Genomic DNA, 25,276 nt, shown 5'->3' on the forward strand with positions numbered 1-25,276 from the left:
CGCCAGCAGGACTCGGTGCAGAATAGTGCACGCTTGCATGCAATCCATGCTCTGAGATCTCCTATCACCTGCCTCCATGAGAGAGTAGTTATTAATGGAGTTGTCAGGATGACGGATTGTGTTTAGTCCAGGTTTAGCCAAGCTGTTTTGATGTGTATGCAGGTGGGAGCGATGAAGTCTACCCTCCTCCCCCCTGCTCATCATCGTTCCTCTGGCTCCTAGTTGTCCCATAGATAATGTTTCTGTTGGTGTGCATCTGCTGATGCATAACACAAGTGGACTTCAAGTACTCTTGAAGTTGCTGGCTCCTTCCAGCTTTGTCTTTCCATCTTTGTTAACTTTTTTTTTTTTTTTTTTCTAACATCCAAATCTGTCTCTTTAGTCTCTCTCAGCAGCACTCAACACACTCTTCACCCCCCCACCTCCTCTTGTTTTTCACTTCTATAACCCTCGTCTCTGCTCCCTCTTGGAGCAGCTAATGTTTCCCTACTATTGATCCATCTTCTGGTTCCCTCCTATTATTAGCTTCCCATAATACAGACCATATTACATCAGGAATCACAAAGGCGCTGCCTCTTCACTCTCATTGAAATGTAGTGATGGACAAAGGTGGATGGCAAACGGTGATCAGAGCTGCTGCTGCTGCTGCTGCTGATTCATCACACTCGTCCTACCTGCACTAATAATTACACAGAGACATAATGCAATTTGCAGTTTGACCTCACACACTTTTTCTTTCTTTTTTTTTCCCTGCGTTTACATTTGGATCCTGGACTGCAGCTTTAATGATTCTTCACGTTACGAGGTGTCTGCCCAGTTTTTCACAGCACATAGCCGACAGTACAGAGCTGCGCTGCAACTGCAGGACCTCACCACACAAACTCTGACCAAACATTCCTCTTGTCCCAAACAGGAATGTTTAGCTTGTCTTTGTCGATGGATCACCATCTGTCCTGGAATGTGTAATTTGACGTATCAATATTATGATTTAAAAGTGAATTTTCCTTCTTTCTTTTTTTTTTTTCAATCGATTGAGAAACTGTTTATGGATAAAATAATCACAGTTGAATTTGGCTGGACACTAAATTACATCATTTGCAACATTTCTCACAATCCTAGTACACCCTCTGTACTGCTTCACAATACATCATCATCATCATCATCATCATCATCATCATCATCATCATCGGATGTAGGGAGGGAAAGGTGTCAGAGTACAGACCAGACTGACTGTTGACAGGTTTAAGACTTCAATAGATGCTGATGAGAGCATTACATTATCATCACATTAGCTTTCATTAGTTTCTCTGAGACAAACACACACACACACACACACACACACACACACACACACACACACACACACACACACACACACACACACACACACACATACACACACACACACAGACCTGCTGGTAGTGATTAGGAATGTGTCACACGAGTTTGTTCTAGATATGTGCTCTGTGGTAACTACCAGTGACTTCACCACGTTTGTATTTTAATCAGGAACAATCAGCAGAACAGAGATTCAGGTTGTTCCTGAACCATTTATTGATTTTATAAAAAATATAAATCAATAAAATATATAAAAATATCCCTTTAGAAATGTGGATTGATTGTTTCATGGAGGTAATCATCCTGTTAATTATCAGGGTTTCCCGTGGCTCGTTACAGCAGCTGGGCTGCCGAACATAGAGAAGAGTGTCTGTGCTGATGTAAATAAAAAATCCTAAACTCCAGATATTTTAAAGCTTCAGTGAAAATGAGCACAGGCCCTCCATCACTCAGTACAGGCTGTGTGAACGTATGTATGTCAGTGGAGCATGAGACGGATTGATTCCCAGACGTCAGGGTCGGTGTATTAACAGTAAAAACTGTGGGTAACGACTTGAAAAGTAAAGTAAGTGAAAAGTAAAGACCGGAGCTTTTCTTCGTGTGTTCTCCCCGTCGCTCCAGGTGCTCGAGTTTCCTCACACAGTCCAAACATATGCAGGTTAGGCAAATAATAAACCTCCTCATCGCTCGTAGGTTTGAAAGTGTGTTTGAATGTACTTGCCCCCCGTGACAGATTGCCCACGGTTTACCTTGCTCCACGGCCAGTATTGTGTTATCACATCAGGCTTTAACTCCGATGACCATGAATAAGATATATCATATTAAAAAAAAAATAATAATACTGTGACTGTGATTCGTTTGTATATTTTTTAATAAGACGTTTCTCACAAACACACATAAACCATTGTTTTGAACTTTCATCTGATGTCTCTGCCAAAACACGGAGGAATGATAAGACATTCCAGGACATTTTGTAACTCTCTCTCCTCAGGGTGATAAATAACTGAGAAATTCAGAGAACATATAAAAATGTTTGTACTCTGCCTCACTGAAATATCTGATCCCTGGCGCTGGAGCCGGGTCTGTTCCACATTACCGTTAATCCGCTAATTTCAGTTTGATGGGGGTTGTTAGCGTTAAACACAGTTTTATTTTTTAAATACGTAGGAGAACATGACATTACAAATATTCCATCAACAGGTGGTAAACTACTTTTTTGTCCCCTCCATCTGCCCTGCTTTCTAATTACTGCCCCTGTTGCCCCTCTCTCCCCTATCCTGTGCTGATTGCCACTTTTTCATCGGGCCTCTCAAACAAAGTGGGGGGGGGGGGGCTAATTTCAGAAACCCTCACTATCCTACTATGTGATGCTTTTTCTCCTTTCTGTTATTAGTAGAGAAAATGTTGTTGAAGGTTTCACTTTGTTGTTTACTTTGTTAAACTGAGGAATATTTTCAGCAGTTAATATTGAGGTCACAGTGCGGCCCTTTGGATGAGAGCGTGTCTTTCAGCTTCTGGTAACAAATTAGTTTTGGCCTGTGTCTTTTTTTTTTTTTTTTATTATTTTTTTATTTGGAAGAGGTAATGGCGAAGAATAAACCAGTAGCAACTTGTCAGAGACTGAGCGTGTTGAGACAATCGAGCAGAATTGGCACCGCCACGCCACATAAACATTGGCAGTGATTCTTTTGTCTCTCTCTAAAAAAGATGGACTCACTCATCATGGCCCTGCATTCCAGCGGTACGTGTGTGTGTGTGTGTGTGTGTGTGTGTTTGTGCTGTTGTTGCTGGTTGTCCTGACAGGGGAAGTGAGCAGGCGTTAGCGAGGGCTTTTGTTTTAACTGTGACAAGGTGGAGTCGCTGCTCTTCTAGTTGTGTAATCCTGCTCCGTTTCTTAAGCACAACCGTGGAGCTTTTGCGCCTCATAGACCTCACACAGCAAAACGCGATAAGAAATTTTCTTCATACAGCACTTGAGCTGCAACTTGTCAGTTCTTCCTATCAGAGCTGTAGCTGCAGCGTGTCTGTCCTTTAAAGCTCAAATGTTCTGAGCCCCCAGATGCCAGTGTTTTCTTGGGCAGCAGATTTAAATTTCTTTCAGGCTTCAAGCGTGTTTCAGGTTTTTTCTGGCAACATCTGTCAGTAGATTCAGGCACAAGCCTTAAAGCGTGGGGCAAGCCCATCTTTTTTTTATTTTTTTACATATTATTAAAAACGCATGCTTGAACTTTTGCATTTAGATTTGAATGGGGAACCAAAGATGACCTCAGGGTCAGCCACTGAGTCACTTAAGTTTCAGTCGGTGCAGTCGCTGCTTTAAAACAGGGGAGTTTGGAAGCAACCCTAATGTTTTTGTTTTTTTTTTTTTTTCAATTATTTGCTAAGATCTGTGCAGTGTGGTCAGTTTTGGAAGGAAATCAGTTTGGCATGTCACAAATGACCGGCATGTCCTAGTGAGAAAGAATGGAGGAGGAGGAGGAGGAGGAGGAGGAGGAGGAGGGGCAGCGCTTGGCCCAGGAAAAGATGCGTTGCGTCTTTCTTTTTTCTTTTTTTTTCTCTCATTTTGCCATCAACTGAAAAAGTACAGTGTCGGGGTATTAATTTGTGTGAACCAGTCAACAATCCAGCCAGCCCAGGGTGCGAGACAAAAGGAGGTTGGGGGGGGGTAGAGGACATGGCACTGATTGGATATTAGGAGCTGGCTATGTGACATCATTGGGGATGTTGGTGAAGCACAGTAAACAAAGAGGGAAATGCTTGAAAGGGCCTCTGTGCTGCTGGACAGCATGACCACAACACAGCTAACACTCGCCACTACTCTGCCCCTGTCACCTTCCCGCTTTCATTTGCTCCACAGAAAATACTGTGATTAATAATTTATGATTAATTTAATCATTACAATTAAATTTAGTACATGTAAACATTTTTTTTTGGCTTATTTTTGAAGATGTTGGAACAAACTGAAGAGATAGTTTGGGTTTTTAATGGTAGATATATTATTTTAACTGGTTTACATTTCTAATTATTTAACAAATGAATTGATAACTAACTAATCATTCTGCATTATCAAGTAAAAATGATAAGGACGGTCACAGTTTGACGAATGCTATGCTAGTTAGCTTGTCCTATGGTAACGTGTCTTTTCGTGGTTTAATTCAAGAAAGAATTGATTGAATCATTAGACCTCGTTATTTAGTCATTTATAATAACAAATACGTTTCTCAACTAGAATGGCGAGTACCTCCGCCAAGGCCGAACAATCCTGCACGTCTCTAAGTCGTAGAACAACACCATCAACACCATGGATATGTCGTGATTCTTTTACGTCAAGAGCCAAACATTATTCTGAAGAGAAATTGTTCAGTAAAGTGATTAAAACAAAAAAAAAGTTCCTGGATTCACCTCTTTACCTGGATCTGCACCAAATTCTAATGGGTTCTTTCCTGGGCCAGACCCCGTCCCACCACCAAGTTTAGTGGTTCAGTATTTTTTTGTGTAATCCTGCTGACAAACAAACAAACAAACAAACAAACAAACAAACGAACACAGCAATAAACAGACACGAGTGAAAACAAAACATTTTTAGGCCGAGTGATGATGTTGTCATTTAACTAGATCTGATACAGTATTGACACTGCGGGTGACTTTATATAGAGAACCAGTTCAGAGGCCTGTACTCTGAAGCAGGATGTGGGTATAGCGAGGGAACGATGGTGGTTCACGTCTTAGCGGGGGGACATCGTCATGGTAACTTACGCTTCACACCTAACCTGCTCCTGCTCCGGGAGCAGCTTTATGTTCAAGATAACAGAACAAAGCGCGTAAATGCGTCGCCTACTGACCGATGAATTCTCCTGGGGAAAGGCATCACCATTCGTAGAGGATCCCGTGGAGCTCAGTGCACGGGTTGTGAGAGGGAAGACGAGCGTGGGAGGGACGCCTCCCGTCTTCTTCATTTCATGTTTTTCCTGTGGGCTGCAGGCGATGTCAAAGCCATTTCATTGTGCTTAAGTACACCGATATTATCCCACAACAGAGTCTGATTGAAGCACTAAAGCCGTGTACATGTTATACTCATAAAATATGAAAGTAAACTTACTACTTTGAGTTATGTTTTTATAATTCAAAAACATAACTCCCCCCGCCAATGCAGCTGAAAGAATAAGGCTAAAATTATCATACACCAAGCAAGCAACACATTGATTTAATGGAACAAATGTAATTGTAGTCAGATCTACTTGTGCCATAATGATGTAGCGGTGATAAAGTACAAGCTGTTAACTTGTGCATTCACACATTTGTTTGCCAGCTGTCCTTCCTGCATTCGGCAGCTGCAACTGTTGCTTTTAGCCTTATTATGTGACGTTTTTGTATTTGTCTAATATTGTAATTTGCTCCTTGTTTGCCAGGAGACTTGTCCATGTTTGTGATTGGTCATATGCTGCAGATACTGCCCCTTTTTATGTGAATGGTCTCAGGAAAGCCTGGGTTGACTTACTGAGTTGATAACCACCGTCGTGTGACTACTTGGCGTGATTGCAGTTGTTAAGGTTTAGTGAAGCCAGATAACGGACAGATATCCTGTGCATGTTGAACTTGCTTTGTAGCACGTGCTCCTTCACCTGTGTGAAACGTAATGCTGTTTTCTGTTCATTGCAAATCGTTCAAGTACAAAGAAAAATATTCTGTTTTGTTGATATTTTAGCTTCCAGAGTTGGTTTTGGAGTTTCTGAGTAGTCTGAATGCCAGAAAATAAATATCTAGTATATTTAGCATATTTTTATTTCATAAAAAGCTTCATCTGCTGAGTATCATTGTTTTTCCTGAGCTGAAAACCTTGTTTTTACTGCACTTCTGCTCCTCAGTGGTATTCACTGTACATGCCTGTGCAGGGCATGAGTGTTTCTGTGACAACCAGGAAGAAACAGAACAAGGCCTTTCCTGGGAGGGAATGAGGTGGAGGGTCAGTTTACGACTGGCTGTCCACTTGTTGTGTCCCTGCTGGAGCATACAGCACAAGACCGTTATTGAATGCTGAAGCAATGTGGCTTTCTGAGCCCGAGCCTAGACGAGTGTTTCATGATGGTAGTGCAGCTTTCATACATTTCATTTAATTGATAAATGGTAAATCATGCAGAGCTGGTTCTTAAGTACTTCTACAGGTAATTTTTTGTGTGTTTGTGAGCTTAGAGAAACAAAACAGATTATTTGAAGAGCTAAGAAAGAATGAATGGTGTAATGAATTTCACTTTAGGGAAAGAATAAATCTGTGCTGCTCTTGAGATTTAAATCATTGGCTTAACAGATTTGTTGTTATTAATGATTCAGTAGATGATGATGTTTCATGTTTATCTAGGATTGGATTTAGTAATTGCACTACATGGCCAAAGGTACAATGCACTCAAAATTGGTAGATACTTGAACCTTACACCCAGATGTGATTGTGACATCTGTTTCCAAAACCGTGGGCGTCCGACTAAACCCTTAAGATTTGCTTATTCTATTTGAATAGGACGACCACATGATCTGTGTCGCATGCAAATGTGCAGAGAGGTCTGGGTTCTCCTGGTGACCCCAGATGAATGTGTTCCAGGAGGCCAGTCTAAATACTGCTGAGGGAGGTCTGTGGACAGTTTTACAGAACTTCCAGCCGTCCTTTATGTAACTGTGTTATCTACTTTGAAAAATGCATTTTAAAAAATGGATCAACTGTGTTTCAGCTGGATCCTTATGGTGCAAGTATGGTAAAGCCCAGAAATACCTTTTGTTGTAGTAACAACAAAATTTGTTACAGCAATGCTGTTGACATTTTTCACCATGTGACCTTAACTAACCTCACTGACAGATTTACATTTCCACCAATTATTTTCTTTGGTGAAAGGGGAAAAAAAAGATAAGAAAATCCGGATTTAAAGTCATTAAAGTCATTAAACACCGTGCCACTCAACAGCTGCATTAAATCTTAGTTTAATCCTTACTGTTTTGCATCAGAGTTGAACCAAGGACATTGGGGTTTATATTGCATACAGTCACTGGTCACTGTAATAGTCCTTAATTGTCACAAATAAATATAGATGCTTACTTTTAAATATTCTAATTACTCAATTTAATTTCCCGTGAGTTGTAAAAGTTTTAATGTTCTGCTTTGTATCTTGCAAATGTGTTAATATGACATAAGTGCAGTAGGAATCACAATTGGTGATATACATTCAGCACAGAGTTTGGTTTATTACTCAGTGGCTTATTCACACTTCATTAATATTATGCTAATTTAATAAAGTGTTTCTTACAGGTGAAAAAAAGAACAATAAAAAGCTTTAAACAAAGGATTTTTTCCTTTTAAGACCAAGTAAAAGGAAAAAAGCACAGTTGGGACCTTCTGTGCGACCTCTCAGTGCAGAAGTGATCCAAAGAAAAACACTTTTTAACACCCCGACCAGCTTCTGTATTCTCTGGGTTCACCGGATGTTTGGCCGCAGCTGACAGTTTCTAACGTTGTGCTCTTAGAATCTCTGGATTTCACAGCATTTTCAGCATCTTCATGAATTGTTTTTTTGTTTGTTTGTTTGTTTGTTTGTTTGTTTTAATTGAAGTATCTTGATGATTTAAATACGTACAGATCAAGAATAACAAACAACTTCTTGTTACGAAATCACTCTTGAAATCAGCTTATCACTAATTCATAGTCCATGATTTAAGCATGCTGCATGATAAATGTCTGTTGTAGGCTTGATGATGAGTGTTGACTCTCACTTAAGGGAAGATTGTTTTGGGAATTTGGGAAAATATATTCACTTTCTCGATGAGATTCATACCAGTCATGTCTGCACGATCAATATGAAGCTACAACTGGCAGCCAGTTAGCTTAGCTTAGCCTAAAGAACCAGCACATGGCTCTGTATTTCTGTCCAAACCGGACCCAAACCTCACCCAGTTCATGTCACGCTTTTGTTGTTACCACCATGGTCATAGCTCGCCTGCTTACCCTGACTACATATGTGTTAGCTGCTTAAATAACAGTCCAAATGCATTGCTTTATAAAGGCTATAGGTAGATTGTTTTACCACACACACATCAGGCAGTGTCAACAACGCATCCTAATCAGTGCAACTTCAGCTCCCTGTTGTTCGGCCGACGTGACTCGACCCATTTCCAGATGCTAGTTTGATATTAACCATTCAGACATGAGAGTGGTGTTAATCTCGTCCTCTAACTCCCAGCGAGAAAGTGAATATGGGTATTTCCCCAAAACATCAACTTATTTTTGGTCTGTTTTCCTGCCGTGTGTAAATCTGCTTGGTTTTCTACCGAAGCAGGTTTGGAAGAAAAGCAGTTCAGTTCTCTCAGGCCAACATCGTTGAAAGAGCTAGTGTGTACTTAGTCTGGATTTAGACGCAACACAAATATTAATACTTTTAAGGAAGATTTTGATAATTGACGTAGTTCTAATAGTAGTTATAATTATCCATATGTTTGCTTTTAATGCAATTTGAGCCTATTATGGGCCGTATGAGTTTAGAAAACGAGCTGGTAATTACGTAGTTGGAATGAAGTGGAAGTAGTGTTTTTGCTCTACGCAGCGCTGGAATGTCTTTCTCTTGATCTCCCTCATCAATTCAGTCAATTCGCCTCTTTAGGAAATGTCTGTGCCGCTGTTTGGATTAGAACTAGCCCATGACATTGCAGGCTTCACGCTCAGAGTGTTGTTCTTAGTCTGACCCTGCTGCTTCGACTCCCCCCCGTATTATTTCCTAACCTCTCCCCTCTGGCCTCTCTGCAGCTTCTGCACCAGTCAGCAGCAGCGTGAGTAGACGCCGTGCCCCCTCCTCCGTGACTCCCCTCTCGTGGGAGAAGCACAACGTTGCCGCCATGTCGAGCATCACCATCGACCCCGAGCTCAAGCCCGGGGAGTTCGTCATCAAGAGTCTATTTGCAGAGTTTGCTGTGCTGGCTGAGAAGAAGATCGAGATGGTGATGGCTGAACCGCTGGTGAGTCCACGGGTGGGTGGGTGGGTGGGGGGGGGCCGGTGTCAAGGAACACAGGAAATGAAATTCAATACACGACACGTGATGTGGCACACACTGCTGAGACAACCTCTTCTCTTTTGCAACTAACTGCCATGCCTTTATCCACTTCAGGAAAAAACTGAAAGATGTGTGAGGCACATCATCTTTATGTGCATGAGATACATGATTGATCAAATTGTTTATTATTAACACGCAGGTTTGTCCGTCCTGTGACTGGTTCACTCCTTTTTATTCAGCTCAGTTCCTTTCCTCACCTGACAGAAGTTCAGGCCTCATTCAATTCATGCACCACAGTCGAACTTATTTGTTCCTCTCTCACTTGATTACTCATTATCAGACCTGCCGCTTGTGCGACAGCCGTCTACGATGCAAGCGCCAGCAGTGTCTGCTTGGTAACTTAATCTGTTTCTCTTTCTCTCACCTCTCTTACAGGAGAAACCCCTGTCCCGCTCCCTCCAGAGAGGGGAAGATGCACAATTTGACCAGGTCAGTCCAGCCACAGTAATGACCAGGAGGTGAAAACTGTATCGTGTGTGTGTGTGTGTGTGTGTGTGTGTGTGTGTGTGTGTGTGTGTGTGTGTGTGTGTGTGTGTGTGTGTGTGTGTGGATGGATGTGACACAATCGTTTCCCTCTCCCACCTCTGTATGTGTACGCAGTATTTGAATCCCCAGCTCCACCCAATCAATCCCCCCATTCAATGGCCCGTCTGTCCCTCATCTGTAGCTGGTGCAGAACTCTATACAATGGGCCTGCCTGCTGCAGAATGCTTTGTTCAGCACAACACAAAGCCAATGAGGATATGGTGCTATAGATCCAGCTGTCCCCATTGTGAGTGAGAGAGAGTGAGAGAGAGTGAGAGAGAAAATGGGTATAGAGAGCGCAAAAGTGAGAGTGTAGAATCGCTGTGTCATCCTCAGCAGTAAATCAGCATTGGGTGCTGGAGTGTATCTGCCTGGTGCCATAAGGGCAAAGGGAGCAGTTGCATAACTCTCCTACCTAGCATCCATCATCCACCTCCCTCATCACGCTGCACTGGCCCCTACACACACACACACACACACACACACACACACACACACACACACACACACACAAAAACTAAAATAGTTTATGCACACATATTATACAGCCATCACAGATCATCTCTTAACTGTAGGTTTGTTAAACGTGTTACTGTAGACGCAGAGCACCGTCTGATGTCATCATTGATGGATCCCGTCGTTACTGAGGTCACACAAATGAAAACGACGAACCACGACGAGTGTTGCGAAGCTGCTCAATATCGTAGCGGCTCTACGATGTGCTCCGCACGTCATCCGGCACCACGCTCTTTTTAATTGCAATCAATAGCTACAGTATGTCACCCACTGGCTGAGAAAACGTCTGGTCTATACTCCCTCTGTTATTGAATACCCACTTTGACTCTGTGCTTGTGGGCTGAACCGCTCTCTCCACAGTCGCAGCCCTTTTATATTTGAGTGATATTTGCAGAATATGTGGGTTTACTTGTAATAACTGGGTGAATCTAATCTCTGTGTGTGATTGTTTTCCAGTTAATAAGCTCTATGAGCTCAATAGCAGAACACTGTTTGCCCTCCCTACTGCGCACACTGTTCGACTGGTACCGGCGGCAGAGCGGCACTGAAGACGAGTCTTACGAGTACAGGCCTCGCTCCAGTACTAAGTCCAAAGGGTGAGATGCTCGTCTTCATTTATTCACTTCTGTTTCTCGTCTGTTTCTTTTTTTTTTTTTTTTTTGTTCCAAATGTCATCGTTTACATGAATGTTTTCTCTCCTGCTCCGTAGAGACGAACAGCACCGGGATAAAGATTACCTTCTGGAACGGAGGGACTTAGCCATAGATTTCATTTTTTGTTTAGTTTCAGTGGAAGTTCTAAAACAGGTGAGCCACGTGACGGATTTACAGCGTCTATAAAAAAAAAAAAAAAAAAGTGTGTACTTCGGGTTGTTTGGGGTCATGTGACCGCTGAGTGTTTACATATTGGAAGGGAGAAATGCAGAGCGCCTGTTTGACCTGATACTGACATTATCTTATCCAAGAACCCAGCATGTGGTTGTGCTTGTGATTATTTCCTCTACAGTGTTCTGTGTACTGTATGCACTGTACAGAACTGAAGTCTGTGCTGCTGTTGATATGAAAGCTTTTGTTCCTGTTGATGTTATACGTAGTCGCTCTGACGTATCAGATGCAGGATTTATCAATATGCAACTTGTTTTTTTTGAAGAATTGAGGTTACTGTTCTTACTGTGCAGTGATGTTAGTAAGGTCTGTCCCCACAGGGGGACAAAGTAAATAAACAATTGGCTCCATATCGACTTCCAGCTGAGAGTGTTTCTAAAGTGGACTGTCTAGATCCGAGCAACATTGTGAGCTAAGAGCCGATCCCTGGAGACCAGAGCTAAGTTGTCCTTGGCTTTGCTCCTGTAGGGAGGGGAATGAATGGTAGCAAAGAGAAAGAATGACTATCAATGCCTCTAATAAGACTAATGATTCCATGTTTACGTCACAGATTCCTCTTCATCCAGTGCCAGATGTTTTAGTACATGAAGTTCTAAACTTGGCGTTCAAGCACTTTAAACACAAAGAGGGGTAAGTAAGATGAATAACGCATAAATAAAAGGAGGTGTTGGATAATACTTGATTAGGCTTTACAGTAATTAGTCAGTCAGTCATTTATTTACTTCTGTTTGAAGAGACTGGCTGTTGTGTCACTTTATAAACTGGTTCTTTAATGACACTTGAGCAACGACTGTCTCTTGTTGAGCAACTCGAGTCGGCCTCGAGTAAGATGTTGCTTTGTGCCTCGTTGTTTTCGATGCGTCATCAGTTGCTCCACATCACAGATCTGTTTGTTTAATACTCGGTGGGATGTGCTTCCTCAAATCACAGGTACTGTGGCCCCAACACTGGTAACGTGCACATCATCGCAGACCTGTATGCTGAGGTCATCGGAGTCCTTACACAGTCAAAGTAAGCTGAACATGGCTAAACAGCAACTCTCAGTCACCTATTCACCTTTCACATGTCCTCAGAGGAGTGTGTAAATGGTGTTAATCTTTGTGTGTGTGTGTGTGATCAGGTTTCAGGCGGTGAGGAAGAAGTTCATCACAGAACTGAAGGAGCTCAGGCAGAAAGAGCAGAGTCCCTACGTAGTCCAGAGCATCATCAGTCTCATCATGGGCATGAAGTTCTTCCGGGTGAAAATGTATCCTGTGGAGGATTTTGAGGCATCTTTTCAGTTCATGCAGGTAAATCATCGTCATTTATTTCTGCACATTTGTATGCAGTGTACCTACAGTAAGGGCGGCTGATATGTGTATTTGCTCAATTGCACCAGACATTTTTTTTTTCTTCACTCCTCCCTCTTTGTTCAGACTCAGCAGCTCTCCATAGCAATGGCTCATAAAGTTAGATGAGTAACGGTCAAAGGTGACGTTTGCCAAGAAGCGAGTGTATGTGTGTTTCAAGGCTTTGCCAAGAGCTGTGAATGGGGCAGTAGCTTTTTTTTCATTAATCTCTACACAGAAAGACACTGACTCTTCTGTTTTACCACGACTGTGATTTCTTAATGTGTTAATGGAACCTGCCGTGGTTTATGTCCGACAATCCATTTCAGCACATTTCATGGTTTCTATCTGTATGATGATCTTTTTAAAGCCTGAGCAATACAGGATACGCACTTTTTCTATTGATATTTAAGAAAAAATAAATCCAATTACAACTTTATCTCCTATTAAAAGTCAATAATATAATTAAAACAACGTTTCCTTGCCTCAGTGACTCAGGCCATCAGAGAAAAATAACAATAACAGGATTATGTGACGGTTCTGCTCTCGTCATGTGAGCTGCAGCTTCTGGTTCTACATTAGATTCATAATACTTTCCATCACAGATAAATCAATATCTGTTCTGCATATTTAACCAGAGTGAAGTCGTTGGCTTGCACAGATATTTGGCTCATATTAAAAAAAGAAAACAGTACAGTTACAAAACGCTTCACAACAAAGAAGTGCACTGAGGCAAAAACAACAAGCTCCTGCTGGGATGTGGCACAAACTCTAACTGGAGTTTATAACATAATGGTGGGTCAGGGTCGGCAGTGTCATTGTCCTAATGCTGTATGTTCATGTCAAACTGTAAAACTGTACCACCACCAGTTTAACCATGTCTATGTGTTGATTCTTTTGTCTTTTCTTTCCCTCCGTGCGTGCCCTCGCTGTCCTTCTTCAGGAGTGTGCCCAGTATTTCCTGGAAGTCAAGGATAAGGACATAAAGCACGCTTTGGCAGGCCTTTTTGTCGAGATCCTAATCCCTGTCGCAGCTGTGAGTAACATTCAAAACACCTTCCACTGTTTTCTCATCTATATTGATGAATCTCCCGATGTATTTAACGGCTCATTCATCTCTCAGGCGGTGAAAAATGAAGTCAACGTGCCGTGCCTGAAGAACTTTGTGGAGATGCTGTACCAGACAACATTTGACCTTAGTTCCAGAAAGAAACACTCTTTGGTAATAATTATAACATCCTAGTGTTTTTTTTTTCTCTCTCTCTTCCTCCTCCATCCCTGTCTCTATTTACTCTGCATCGTTACAGCTTCCTTCTCCTTTTGTGTTTCACACTTCCTGTATTTGTTCCAACATCATTATTGGCCTCAGCGCAGCGAGTCTGTCATTATCATCAAGAAATGTTGGAATTCTAATGTATAAATACAACCTCGCTGTAAGTCCTGCATGTTTACACAGCAACTCCTCAAACTGTTTTCAGAGCAGAGGTTTGATTTTCTCTCTTTTTCCGTCAAAAAAAGTGCACATAAAAAATAAAAATAAAAATCTCCAGACTTGGTGAACAGACTACTTTTGTCTTTTGCTATTTTTTTTTATTTTTTTGATGCTGACACTGTTTTTCTCCGCAGGCTCTGTATCCCCTGGTGACATGCTTGCTGTGTGTTAGTCAGAAGCAGTTCTTCCTCAACAACTGGCACATCTTCCTCCAGAACTGCCTCTCGCACCTGAAGGTACGGCCAGCCTGAGCCTTCACACCCGTCCCGCTTCACAGGGTTTATCCTCCGTCGCTCTAAAGCAATAGCACAATGACTGTATTCTTCAGATCAAAGTATTTTAAGACCACCATACTCGGCTCGACAGTGTGTAATTCTGTCTTAAACCTCACATGACTCATGTTATGAAACCTAAATGAAATTCTTGCTGGCAGAATTAAGTGACATTAGTTCCTCTAAATTCAAGCTCACAAGAATGAAATTGATTACTATGTGTAGCCATCAACATTTATTACTGCAAAAAGGAAATGAAATATTGGTGTTATGATACTCTCTGGTTAGTACATGTTTAATAGCACTGATTGAAGAAGTTGTGAAGGGTGTGCTCTGTGGTTCTGTCTAAAGATCATAATGTACTTTCCCCTCCATTATCAACAACCAGATCTGTACAGGAATAGCACTTGATTTGATAAGGTAATAATGGAGCCTTTGTTTAGAAAAGGAACTCAAAGCTTTCATCCATTTTAAGCTAATTTATGCTCAAAATGGGAGAAAAATGCAAACATGTAATAAAAGATTATGCATCACTAATATTCACCAGTGGAACTGCGACTAATTTCCACAAAATAAACCAACGTGCGGCATCTTTAAAGTCATCCTCAGAGATATCTTCCGCCCTAGCTGAAGAGAATATCATGCAACTCATCTCAAGTGCTGTTTTAACTCAGGTCTCTTAATGACTCCTTGTAAACCAGTTACGAACAGATCAAACCCACTTTCCTCCTCTCCCCGACCAATCACGGAGCCGATTCAAGCCGGAGGCTGATTGACCAAATCACTGACTGACTGACTCAATGACTGTCTTTTCCATTCTTCATTGATTACCCTCTGTGGGGATTGTGTGATCTTGTGGGGGGGGGGGGGGGGGGGGGGGGGGGTGAATTTTCCATTTGCGTCTCTGTGATGGTGATTTCCGATGGTTTCGAATGGCCGTCTGTCTTCTCAGTGATCTCATTCCAGCATTCTCTTTCACCATTGTAATTGTTTTTAGATTTCCTTCATTGGAAAATTGCAATCAGTTTCCTGCGTGGCGCTGCTGATCTTTTGATTGAGATAATGTTACGGATTTGTGTGGCGGCTCCAGTGTAGTGACGATCTCAGTGGTTTGTCTTTGTGTCTGATGAGTGATTTTAACCCTGTGGCTGCTCTTGAGAAGTTTCAGTTGTCGGGCTAATTAATTACTTAAACCAGTTGTTATGAAGAGTTTTGATTTAGAGTTGGGCTTCACAATAAGGTCATTATTATAATTACAAGTTTTTGATGGTTAAAAATAGTCAACAAATGTGTTACTCTATAACTAAAGTCTTATGTTTTCTGTTTCCCAGAAAGCTCAGCCACCTCCAATACGCTTAACAAATTATCATTTGAATACCCAGTGTATGTGACGCACATTCACAGTAAAGACGGAGAGGTTGTTAGTTAATGTAGATAGATCAAAATTCGACTTTATCTTGTCAGTACAACTTGATTATTTGACAAGATTTTTAATTATTTTTTTCCCTGATGCATTTACATGATGCTTCGTTTACTTTTACTTATTTAAACAACAGGGACAAATGGTCAAGGAAAATAAAATAACACGGCTGTCTTATCTGAACCCGGATCAATATTGGTGATAACAGTATTTCACAGACTAATGGAGAATATGATTTATGCCGTAAATGTGCAGCCTTACTGTCAGCATGATCCCCACAGGGTTAAAATACAACAGTTTGCATTCTGCGTGTGCTTGACATGGATTCGAATGGACTGCTGACTTGGTTGTTGCTTCTCGTCAGTTTTGTAGGTGAAACAGGGAATTTAGTTTTTTTTTTTGTTTGTTTGTTTTTTTTTTAAATCACTTTCCATCCTCATCTTTAAACGTCCTTCTCCTCATCCCTCTGTGTTCCCCTTCATGTCCACGCATCTATTTCTGTGTATTTTCTCTGTCTCACTGTCTGATTTCCAGACCACAGCACACCTTGTTTTGCTTTTGCTTTTGCACTTTTTGATTAAGATTTTTACTCACTCTGTGTTGAGAGAATATGTAACATCATATCAAATACAAATGGACTGTTACTTAATTTTACTTCCATGCCACTAATTAACAAGCGGCATGTCAAACAGTCCATTGTGTTTCATTTCAGTGAGATAGTGTTGATTTACGTAGCGTCACACTGACAAGAGTAAAGTAAATTCTTTGGACCGCTCCTGTCATGTCTGTTTACGTTATGTTTTTGTTTTTGCCTTTAACTTGCATGTGTCCCTCCCCAAACCCCACATTCTTTGTCTCCTGTCATTTGATCTTCTTCTCACACTGACTCGCTCCAGATGCCGTCTAACAACAGCATCCGAAAGCAGATTGAGACGCTGCAGGTGAGTTATCTGGTGTCAGTGACCTGCCTGGTGTGCTCCCTGTCTTTTTAACGGTCCGGAGGTCCGTACTACGAAGCAGGATTTGAGGTGAGCGAGGTAACGTCGGGTTTAAACCCTGGCTTCTCAACGTGGTTCACTTGTGACCGGGGTAAATCACCATGGTAACTTCTGATGAACCCTGAAAAAACCGGGGGTTAAAGCTGACGTTACCTCGCTAAAACCCCAGATCCTGCTTCGTAGAGCGGTCCTCGGGTCCTCACCAGGACGTAGGGGTAGAACAGTCCGGCCTGCGGGGCTGAAGGGTGGAGAGTGGTTCCCTGTCGTGACGCTGTCAATGAAAGTAGTGAAGAGGAACATGTGAACTTCTTGTGATGTCACCTTCGGCTTTTCCTCTTGAGCTGGTTTGTGTTTACGGGCAGTGGTTATGACTTTTGTCAGATATATTGTTATTATAATATTCAGATTTTTACTGTAGGTACATGTCTGTGTTTAATAGGGATGAACCGTTAGACTAAAATAACTTCAAAATATATTGTGTATTTATTTGTATGATCTCCATGATATCAAGCATATTTGATGATGGATGATTCAGCAGTTATATATAGTTACATCCACACCAAGTGAAACACACATAGGAGCTGTAGTCACATGGTGGTGTTCTAAATAAATAGTAACTATCAGAACAGTATTGATTACACATTTCAGTATTATAATATTGTGCATCCCTGCTATTTATTACCAGAGGGTCAGAGAAGCTCATAGAAGCATGAAGCTCATTCAGTGATTGTGGGATTTGCAGTCTGACAGCACTGCATTTGGTTCTTCTGTTGGAGTTGCTAAGAGGCTAACATGCTAACAGGCTAACAGGCTGGCAGCAGCTACACCATGCTCTCAGTTTTCTTGATGCAGGATCCAGTACCTGACACACTGAGTATTGTCTCTATTAAGTTTTCTTAAAATTTCTAGTGAAATTTTATTTAATTTACCTTCTTTTTCACCAAGCACGTGTATCACAATAATTGACAGGATTTTAAACAGAATCAAAATGCCCCAGACTGCATTTGTTTGTGCACAGTGAGCTCCTGTTCTGCTCTTTGTCGAGCTGCAGATGGAAAGATGGCTGCAGTACGAAGAGGGACCGTTGGACTGTGGTTTGGTTTATAGCACTTTAAGATTTCAGTTCACAAAAAAAAAAATGTTTTTCTCTCTGACTCTGAGGTTTTTCTTTACGCTGGTTTCGAGATGACTTGCCTCTGACGTATCTGCCACCTGCTCCTTTTATGGTATAGCGTGTTTCAGTGTGTAAGCGTTTCCACTGTGCCCTCCCAGTAAGTGATATCTGTGGTAATCTCTGTCCTTCAGCTGAGTGTTCACAGTGAATCACCACACAGCAGAGTTTCTAAAACTGTAAAATTGTTCCTCATCGATATGTTGACATTCAGTGTTTCTGTTGTTTAATTAGCTTTGAATATTAAACTGCTCAAAGTAAATGCAGCCACAGCGAAGTGGGCGGATAGAGAAGGCCCTTTTGGTAAACCACAAAACTCCAGCACACCATCAGGGCAAAGCTGTCATATGGAAATCACATCACATGCTCTGAGCATGGTTGCTCAACAAAATGGATGTTCAGCATAACAGAAATATAGACTGGATGTCTTCTGTTCCAGGAGCAAAGAATTTAATTCAGCGGTTTGCAGTGTATTAAAAAAAAAAAAAAGTTGAGAGCGACTGTCTCCGTACTCGGCATTTCTTCCTACAGGTTATAAAACAGTGATGTATTCCACTAGTTTTACTGATGATGCGTCTTAAAAACTCTGAGTCTGAAGCCGAGCGATCGTCACACCCACCATGTTGACGTTGAGTGGTCAGACATCAAGCGGTGACTCATTAGTCGTCATATGTTTGTACATGTTTTTATTGTGTTCAGTTTCTCCAGACAACATCAGCTCTGATCAGGTGGGTAATGAAACCGTCATGATTGAGTTGAGTGGCTCATATTGTTCTTCTTACATCTGCAGAACAAAGACCCTAAAATGTCCCGTGTAGCGCTGGAGTCGCTGTACAGACTGCTCTGGGTCTACATCATCAGGATCAAGTGTGAGAGTAACACTGTCACACAGAGGTCAGTTCCACCCTCAGACTAAACACACACTCTATCAAACCCCTTTGCAACCCACAGAAATCAAATAGAAGCTGTCTAAATAAAGTTTCCCCTGTTTTTCCTCCTAGTCGGCTACTCAGCATCGTTTCAGCACTTTTCCCCAAAGGTTCCCGCAGCGTGGTGCCAAGGGACACGCCCCTCAACATCTTCGTCAAGATCATCCAGTTCATAGCTCAGGTAGGCTCGTGGCATCGACTGACGACTACTGATATCAGGACTGAGCTAAAGCCGAGGGATGTACCACGTGGTGCGTGTTTGTGATCGCTGGTCTGTTTTTGTTGTCGCCGCAGGAAAGACTGGACTTTGCTATGAAGGAGATTATCTATGACCTGCTGTGTGTGGGCAAATCTCACAAAACCTTTACCATCAATCCAGAGGTGAAGTATTGACGAGACTTGTAGTGATAGTGTTGTTGTTGTTGTCGTTGTTAGTGTTGGTGGGATCTCTCTCATCCTCCCTCTCTTATCTCCCTGACCAGAGGATGAATATCGGTTTGCGAGCCTTCTTGGTGATCGCCGACAGCCTGCAGCAGAAAGACGGGGAGCCTCCTATGCCTACGACAGGAATCATCATGCCCTCTGGCAACACCTTGCGTGTCAAGAAGATCTTCCTCAACACCACCCTCACTGATGAAGAAGCCAAGGTCATAGGTGGGTTTGATTCTTCAAACTTCACTTTCAAAACCTGCATTATAATATAGGAAGGAGTCATAGGGCCATGGATAAGCTTATCGTACGAATCCATGCGCCACAGCGCGTTGGGACCTTTGTTTTGCGGTAACGCCTGCGTCTCCACACCTTCAGGATCAAACAACTTGATCGGTTGTCTGAGAGAGTGAATTTCTCAGTTGCTAAAGCCGATTCTGAAGTAGAATTTCATCAGTTCATCTATACAAGGCATTTTGTAGAGGCAGCCACACGCGCTGTTTGATATCGTCTCAAAAGGTCGACTTTATTCTGGAAATGTCAAGTTTATTCTCCAAAGGCAAAATTTAAATAAAATTCTTCCTCTTCTGACTCGGTTTGACTTTATTCTCAACATTTCAACTTTTTTTCTCCAAGTGCACAATGAAGAAAGAAAATCTTCCTCCTCATTTTTATTTCTCATCCATGTTCCTAATACTCCTTCATCATAATATAAGATGAGTGTTGTGAGTGTGTTGACTGTGTTGGGTGTTTTCAGGCATGTCGCTGTACTACCCACAAGTAAGAAAAGCCTTAGATAACATCCTGCGACACCTGGACAAGGAGGTGGGACGCTCCATGAGCATGACCAACGTGCAGATGTCCAACAAGGAGCCTGAGGACATGATCACGTATGTCGCCGCAACTCAGATCCGTGCAGTTACTCATTGTGTGTTTCTGACCGAGAACGGTATCTCATTTAAATCGTTTGTCTCTACAGGGGAGAGAGGAAGCCAAAGATCGATCTGTTCCGCACGTGTGTGGCCGCCATCCCAAGACTGATACCAGACGGCATGAGCAGACAAGATCTAATAGAGCTTCTGGCCAAGTAATTCACCCTCTCTACACAATATACTGTCGCCCTGGTGGCCCTCCACTCGTCCTCTAATATCTTTCTCCTCCTGCAGACTGACCATCCACATGGACGAGGAGCTGCGGGGCCTTGCCTTTACCACTCTTCAGGCCCTGATGGTGGATTTCCCAGAGTGGCGTGAGGACGTTCTCTCAGGCTTCGTCTACTTCATTGTCCGGGAGGTGACGGACGTCCACCCCACACTGCTGGACAACGCTGTCAAGATGCTCCTGCAGCTCATCAGCCAATGGAGGCAGGCCGTGCAGAGCAGCAATAAGAGTCACGATGCACAGGTTGGTTCGAGGAAGTTTCCGCTGTCTTTAGCTCATTACTGTACTTTGTGTTCAAGTCTTATAGTTTTATAATTAAAGTGATTTTAATGACGTGTTTCTGTCAACAGGGCTCCAGCAGCGGTCGCTCTCTGTCCCTGGAACGTATTCCTCCGCTGGGTGTGCTGCATGTGGTGGAGGGTTTAGCTCTGGTGGTTCTTTGTAGCTGCCGCCCTGCCACGCGCCGGCTGGCTGTTAACGTCCTCAAGGAGGTCCGTGCGCTGCACACTGCGTTGGGCATTGGCAAGGTAACTACTTACGGCGCGTTTTGTTGTGACAGACTAATAACAGTCCAATGTGTACGAGACTCTGTTTTCTGACACGTGTTTTATCTTTCCAACTCTTTCAGGCGGATGAAGAATTGGCCATTGATGTAATGGATAGGTTGAGTGCATCAGTGTTGGAGAGTTTCATTCATCTCACGGGAGCTGACCAGGTATAAATCCCCCTTTTCTTATTGTCAGAATCATAAAACTTGCTCCAACACTCAGAGACTCGACGCGTCTCCCTCTGTTTCTCTCTGCAGACCAACCTGCTGTATTGTCCCAGTGGGATTGATCTTCAGACGCTGGCTGAGTGGAGCTCATCTCCCATCAGCCACCAGTTTGATGTGGTGAGCCCCTCGCACATCTGGGTGTTTGCCCACGTTACTCAGGGCCAGGACCCCTGGGTCATCAGCTTCTCCAGCTACCTGCGGCAGGAGAACCTGCCCAAGCATTGCCCCACCGCCCTCAACTACGCCTGGATGTTTGCCTACACCCGTCTGCAGCTACTGTCCCCCCAAGTTGACATCAAGTATGTTTCATCAAGCCTCTCTGTGTCTTTGTTGTAGTTCATCTGTGTGATTGTGTCTGTTTTTCTGTCAATGCTGCTGTTTTTTAACGTTGACTGAGACGATCAGGTGATGATGTCTGTGTAATGACATCATGTGCTAGGATTGTGGTGGACTGAAAACTTTTAATTGTAAAGACTGATAAGACACCACTCACCTTTCCTACTCGTCCACCTGCAGCAGCCCCATCAATGCCAAGAAGGTGAACAGTCTGAACAGCAGCGACTCCTACATCGGTCTTTGGAGAAACTACCTGATTCTCTGCTGCAGCTCCGCCTCCTCCTCCATGTGTTCCTCATCCTCCACCTCTGGCTCCGTCCGCTGCTCCCCGCCTGAGACGCTGGCGTCCACGCCGGACAGCGGCTACAGTTACGATTCAAAGGTCAGGAGCACCTGCGCGGACAACAGATGATACAGGGGCCCATGTAACATCGTAGCAGCCGACAATGAACCGTGATCTTTCTGTTTCTGTTTCTAGATTGTTGGCACTCCGTCCCCCTCCTCCCTGTTCAAACACATTGTTCCAATGATGCGCTCTGAGAGCATGGACATCACAGAGTCTCTTGTGTTGGGGCTTGGCAGGACCAACCCCGTGGCCTTCAGGTAAACCACACTTGACATATGTGTGTGTATATATCTTGGTGTATGTTTTATATACCTTTTTTTGTTATTTACTTACATGTAACTTTCATATTCCTCAGAGAGTTGTTAGAGGAGCTAAATCCCATCATAAAAGAAGCTCTAGAGAGAAGACCTGAAGTAAGTGCTGCTCCACAAGTTCACACGTTCTGTATTTATCAAAAGACAATGTACCGAGTTACGACGCTGCTGTCTTCGCTCTGCAGAACATGAAGCGGCGCAGGCGTCGCGACATCCTCAGGGTCCAGCTGGTCCGGATATTTGAGCTACTGGCCGATGCTGGTGTCATCAGTCAGATGTAAGTAACCCACAACTAATTTGTACAGTATGACGGGGGGGAATTCATTCGCACTTTCCTGCATTTGAAATTGACCTTTTTTACTCTTCTGTTTGCAGAGCCAGCGGAGGGTTAGACGGAGAGAGCCACTCTCTGAACAGTACGCTGCTGGAGTATGTGGATCTGACCAGGCAGCTGCTCGAGGCTGAAAATGACAAGGACTCTGACACACTGAAGGACATTCGGTGTCACTTCAGTGCACTCGTGGCTAACATCATCCAGAATGTCCCAGGTATATCTCGGTTAAAAGCAGATTCGTATTTACACTGAATCTCTGTCTGAAGCTGGTGTTTTATGAATGACCTTCATTATTTATTGTGTTCAGTTCACCAGAGGAGGACCATCTTCCCCCAGCAGTCGCTGAGACACAGTCTGTTCATGCTGTTCAGTCACTGGGCCGGGCCCTTCAGCATCATGTTCACTCCCCTCGACCGCTACAGTGACAGAAATATGCAGATCAACCGCCATCAGTACTGTGCACTAAAGGTACGCACAAACTCATGAAAAGGTAGAGATGTTGAAATCCATACTCACTGATATTTAATAACTAACATCTGTGTTTTAATGTTCCAGGCAATGTCTGCAGTGTTGTGTTGTGGACCTGTGGCCGACAACGTTGGCCTCTCCTCTGATGGCTACCTCTACAAGTGGCTGGACAACATCCTGGATTCTCAGGACAAGAAAGTGAGTGAAACATTACAGTGTCAGCCGACATTATCACTGAAATTGCCTTTTGATAGTTTGGCCAGGGGAGGCGCTGACAGTAACGGATGAGTGCTGGGTGTTAGGCGGAGGTACGAACACTCGGAGGAAGCTGGGAAAAGCGCTCAGTTGTTTTCTGGGATATATTTCACACAATGCAGTTCCTCCATGTTTTGATATATTACACAATAGGAGCAGTCACAGCATCAACACACACTCTCTCCTTAAAGTCACGATTCAGTATTTATTCATGGAGGAAAGAAAAACAAGATACTCTTAAAGTTGAAAAGAATAATATAAGATATTCATACTACTCATCTATTACTTCAGAGTTGTGTGGTTGGAAATCATTTAGCCTTTCACTTCCCTGAACAACTGTTTACCTAAATTAAAGGGCAGACCACACCTACAAATCACCTCAGCCTATCAGGCGTCGGATCATAATATTTATCATGATAATTATAATAACAAAAAAACAAAACAAATAAAGCTTGAAGGTGGGACTTTTCAAACACATGATTGGCATAATTAAAAACAGAAAATGCATCATACTGTATAACTACATAAATATACTTATAAGGCAAATATGCAAAACAGCTCCAACAACCAGTGTATAATTATCTTTAGTATAATCTCTATATTATATTATATAATCTCTAGTGATACAGCCAGGCTGAGCATCGTCATTCATTTTTAATGAGGAGCAATGGGTTCAGTCTAACTGAACTGAAAGACTTCCTGAGGTCAGAGTTATATAGCACAGGTTCAATTAACGTGATGCTAGCGCCACACGGTGTTGTTCAGAGGTACTGCAAGAGGTCCGCGCCAAACACTTTCACTCAGACGAAAGCCTACACAATAAATACAATAAAAAGGAGTATTTATAGAAAGTAGTTAAGATTAAAATAATTGTTAAGTCAAACATTGTAATTGGATTTTTTCGTATGAGTCTTTTCAAGATGTAACAGCTTTTGGTTTTGAGTGATTCTGCAAACAAAATGTTAAAGTACTTCATATTTAGTGTCTGCAAAATGTTTTTGTCACTACATAGTCCATGTTTGTAGTCCAATACCAGAGTTTTGCTGCGTTGTGGTCTTCCAGGTTCACCAGCTGGGTTGTGAGGCAGTGATGCTGCTGTTGGAGCTGAACCCAGACCAGAGCAACCTCATGTTTTGGGCTGTGGACCGTTGTTACACCGGCTCCCGCCGTGTGGCTGCCGGGTGCTTCAGGGCCATCGCCAATGTCTTTCACAACAGGTAACTCCTACTCCCAGTGACGACTTGAACCGATTTTTTCTTGTGGGTTTCCCGTGGAGCCACATGGATGTGTTTTATTCATTTTCTTAGGGATTACCAATTTGACACTGTGGTGCTGCTGAACCTGATTCTGTTCAAGGCGGCTGATTCTTCCAGGGACATCTATGAAGTGGCCATGCAGCTGTTACAGGTCAGACTTTCTGTCACAAAGAGTTTTCTGTTCTATATAAAGCGGCTGTATTCGCTGCCGTTGTTTAATGTGTTGTTATTGTTTGTCTTGAAACTCGTAGATCCTGGAACCCAAGCTCTTCCGTTACGCCCACAAATTGGAGATCCAGCGAACAGATGGCATCTTGACCCCTCCCTCGCCGCTGCCACACCTCTACTCTGTGTCTTACTACCAGCTGTCTGAGGAGCTCGCACGGACTTACCCAGAGCTAACGTTGCCCATCTTCTCAGGTTTGTTTCGTTCCAACATTTTATTTATTTATTTTTTTACAGCTGCTGTTTGAGCAGCAGGAAATCTGTGTTTTTATATTGTTTCATACAGTTTTCTTATTGTGCTTTTTAATTCTATTTTTATGCTTCTTTTACTTCTCTTAAGCACATTCAATTCCCTCTGTGTATGATAATGTGCTATAGAAATGAATTAGCTTTGCCTTCATGCAAAGAGACAAAGACAA

The 25,276-nt window shown here is 42.7% G+C and overlaps 1 protein-coding gene across 8 annotated transcripts in view; it reads left to right on the forward strand.

The window, feature by feature from the left end:
- The window catches only part of fryl (FRY like transcription coactivator), a 69,308-nt gene that overhangs the window by 16,914 nt on the left and 27,118 nt on the right, over positions 1–25,276 (forward strand). For 6 of the 8 annotated variants that reach the window (XR_002665301.1, XM_022751507.1, XM_022751501.1 and 3 more), the window contains 31 exons: positions 9,119–9,327; positions 9,799–9,852; positions 10,921–11,060; positions 11,174–11,270; positions 11,899–11,978; positions 12,279–12,359; positions 12,469–12,637; positions 13,620–13,712; positions 13,800–13,898; positions 14,303–14,404; positions 16,757–16,801; positions 18,820–18,923; positions 19,031–19,139; positions 19,253–19,339; positions 19,441–19,612; positions 20,145–20,277; positions 20,367–20,474; positions 20,554–20,791; positions 20,899–21,075; positions 21,177–21,263; positions 21,354–21,622; positions 21,840–22,041; positions 22,138–22,262; positions 22,361–22,418; positions 22,505–22,596; positions 22,695–22,867; positions 22,961–23,121; positions 23,209–23,319; positions 24,439–24,593; positions 24,684–24,783; positions 24,884–25,052. Coding sequence is in view for 7 of the 8 variants with exons in the window: in XM_022751501.1 (XP_022607222.1) it covers positions 9,119–9,327; positions 9,799–9,852; positions 10,921–11,060; positions 11,174–11,270; positions 11,899–11,978; positions 12,279–12,359; positions 12,469–12,637; positions 13,620–13,712; positions 13,800–13,898; positions 14,303–14,404; positions 16,757–16,801; positions 18,820–18,923; positions 19,031–19,139; positions 19,253–19,339; positions 19,441–19,612; positions 20,145–20,277; positions 20,367–20,474; positions 20,554–20,791; positions 20,899–21,075; positions 21,177–21,263; positions 21,354–21,622; positions 21,840–22,041; positions 22,138–22,262; positions 22,361–22,418; positions 22,505–22,596; positions 22,695–22,867; positions 22,961–23,121; positions 23,209–23,319; positions 24,439–24,593; positions 24,684–24,783; positions 24,884–25,052 (3,999 nt within the window). In the remaining variant the exon portion in view is untranslated. The remainder of the gene's footprint in view (positions 1–9,118; positions 9,328–9,798; positions 9,853–10,920; positions 11,061–11,173; positions 11,271–11,898; positions 11,979–12,278; positions 12,360–12,468; positions 12,638–13,619; positions 13,713–13,799; positions 13,899–14,302; positions 14,405–16,756; positions 16,802–18,819; positions 18,924–19,030; positions 19,140–19,252; positions 19,340–19,440; positions 19,613–20,144; positions 20,278–20,366; positions 20,475–20,553; positions 20,792–20,898; positions 21,076–21,176; positions 21,264–21,353; positions 21,623–21,839; positions 22,042–22,137; positions 22,263–22,360; positions 22,419–22,504; positions 22,597–22,694; positions 22,868–22,960; positions 23,122–23,208; positions 23,320–24,438; positions 24,594–24,683; positions 24,784–24,883; positions 25,053–25,276) is intronic. The other 2 variants (XM_022751504.1, XM_022751506.1) reach the window with 1 other exon arrangement.

The sequence above is a fragment of the Seriola dumerili genome, unplaced genomic scaffold (genome assembly GCF_002260705.1).
Source record: "Seriola dumerili isolate Sdu_G_001 unplaced genomic scaffold, Sdu_1.0 BDQW01000155.1, whole genome shotgun sequence".
NCBI lineage: Eukaryota > Metazoa > Chordata > Actinopteri > Carangiformes > Carangidae > Seriola > Seriola dumerili.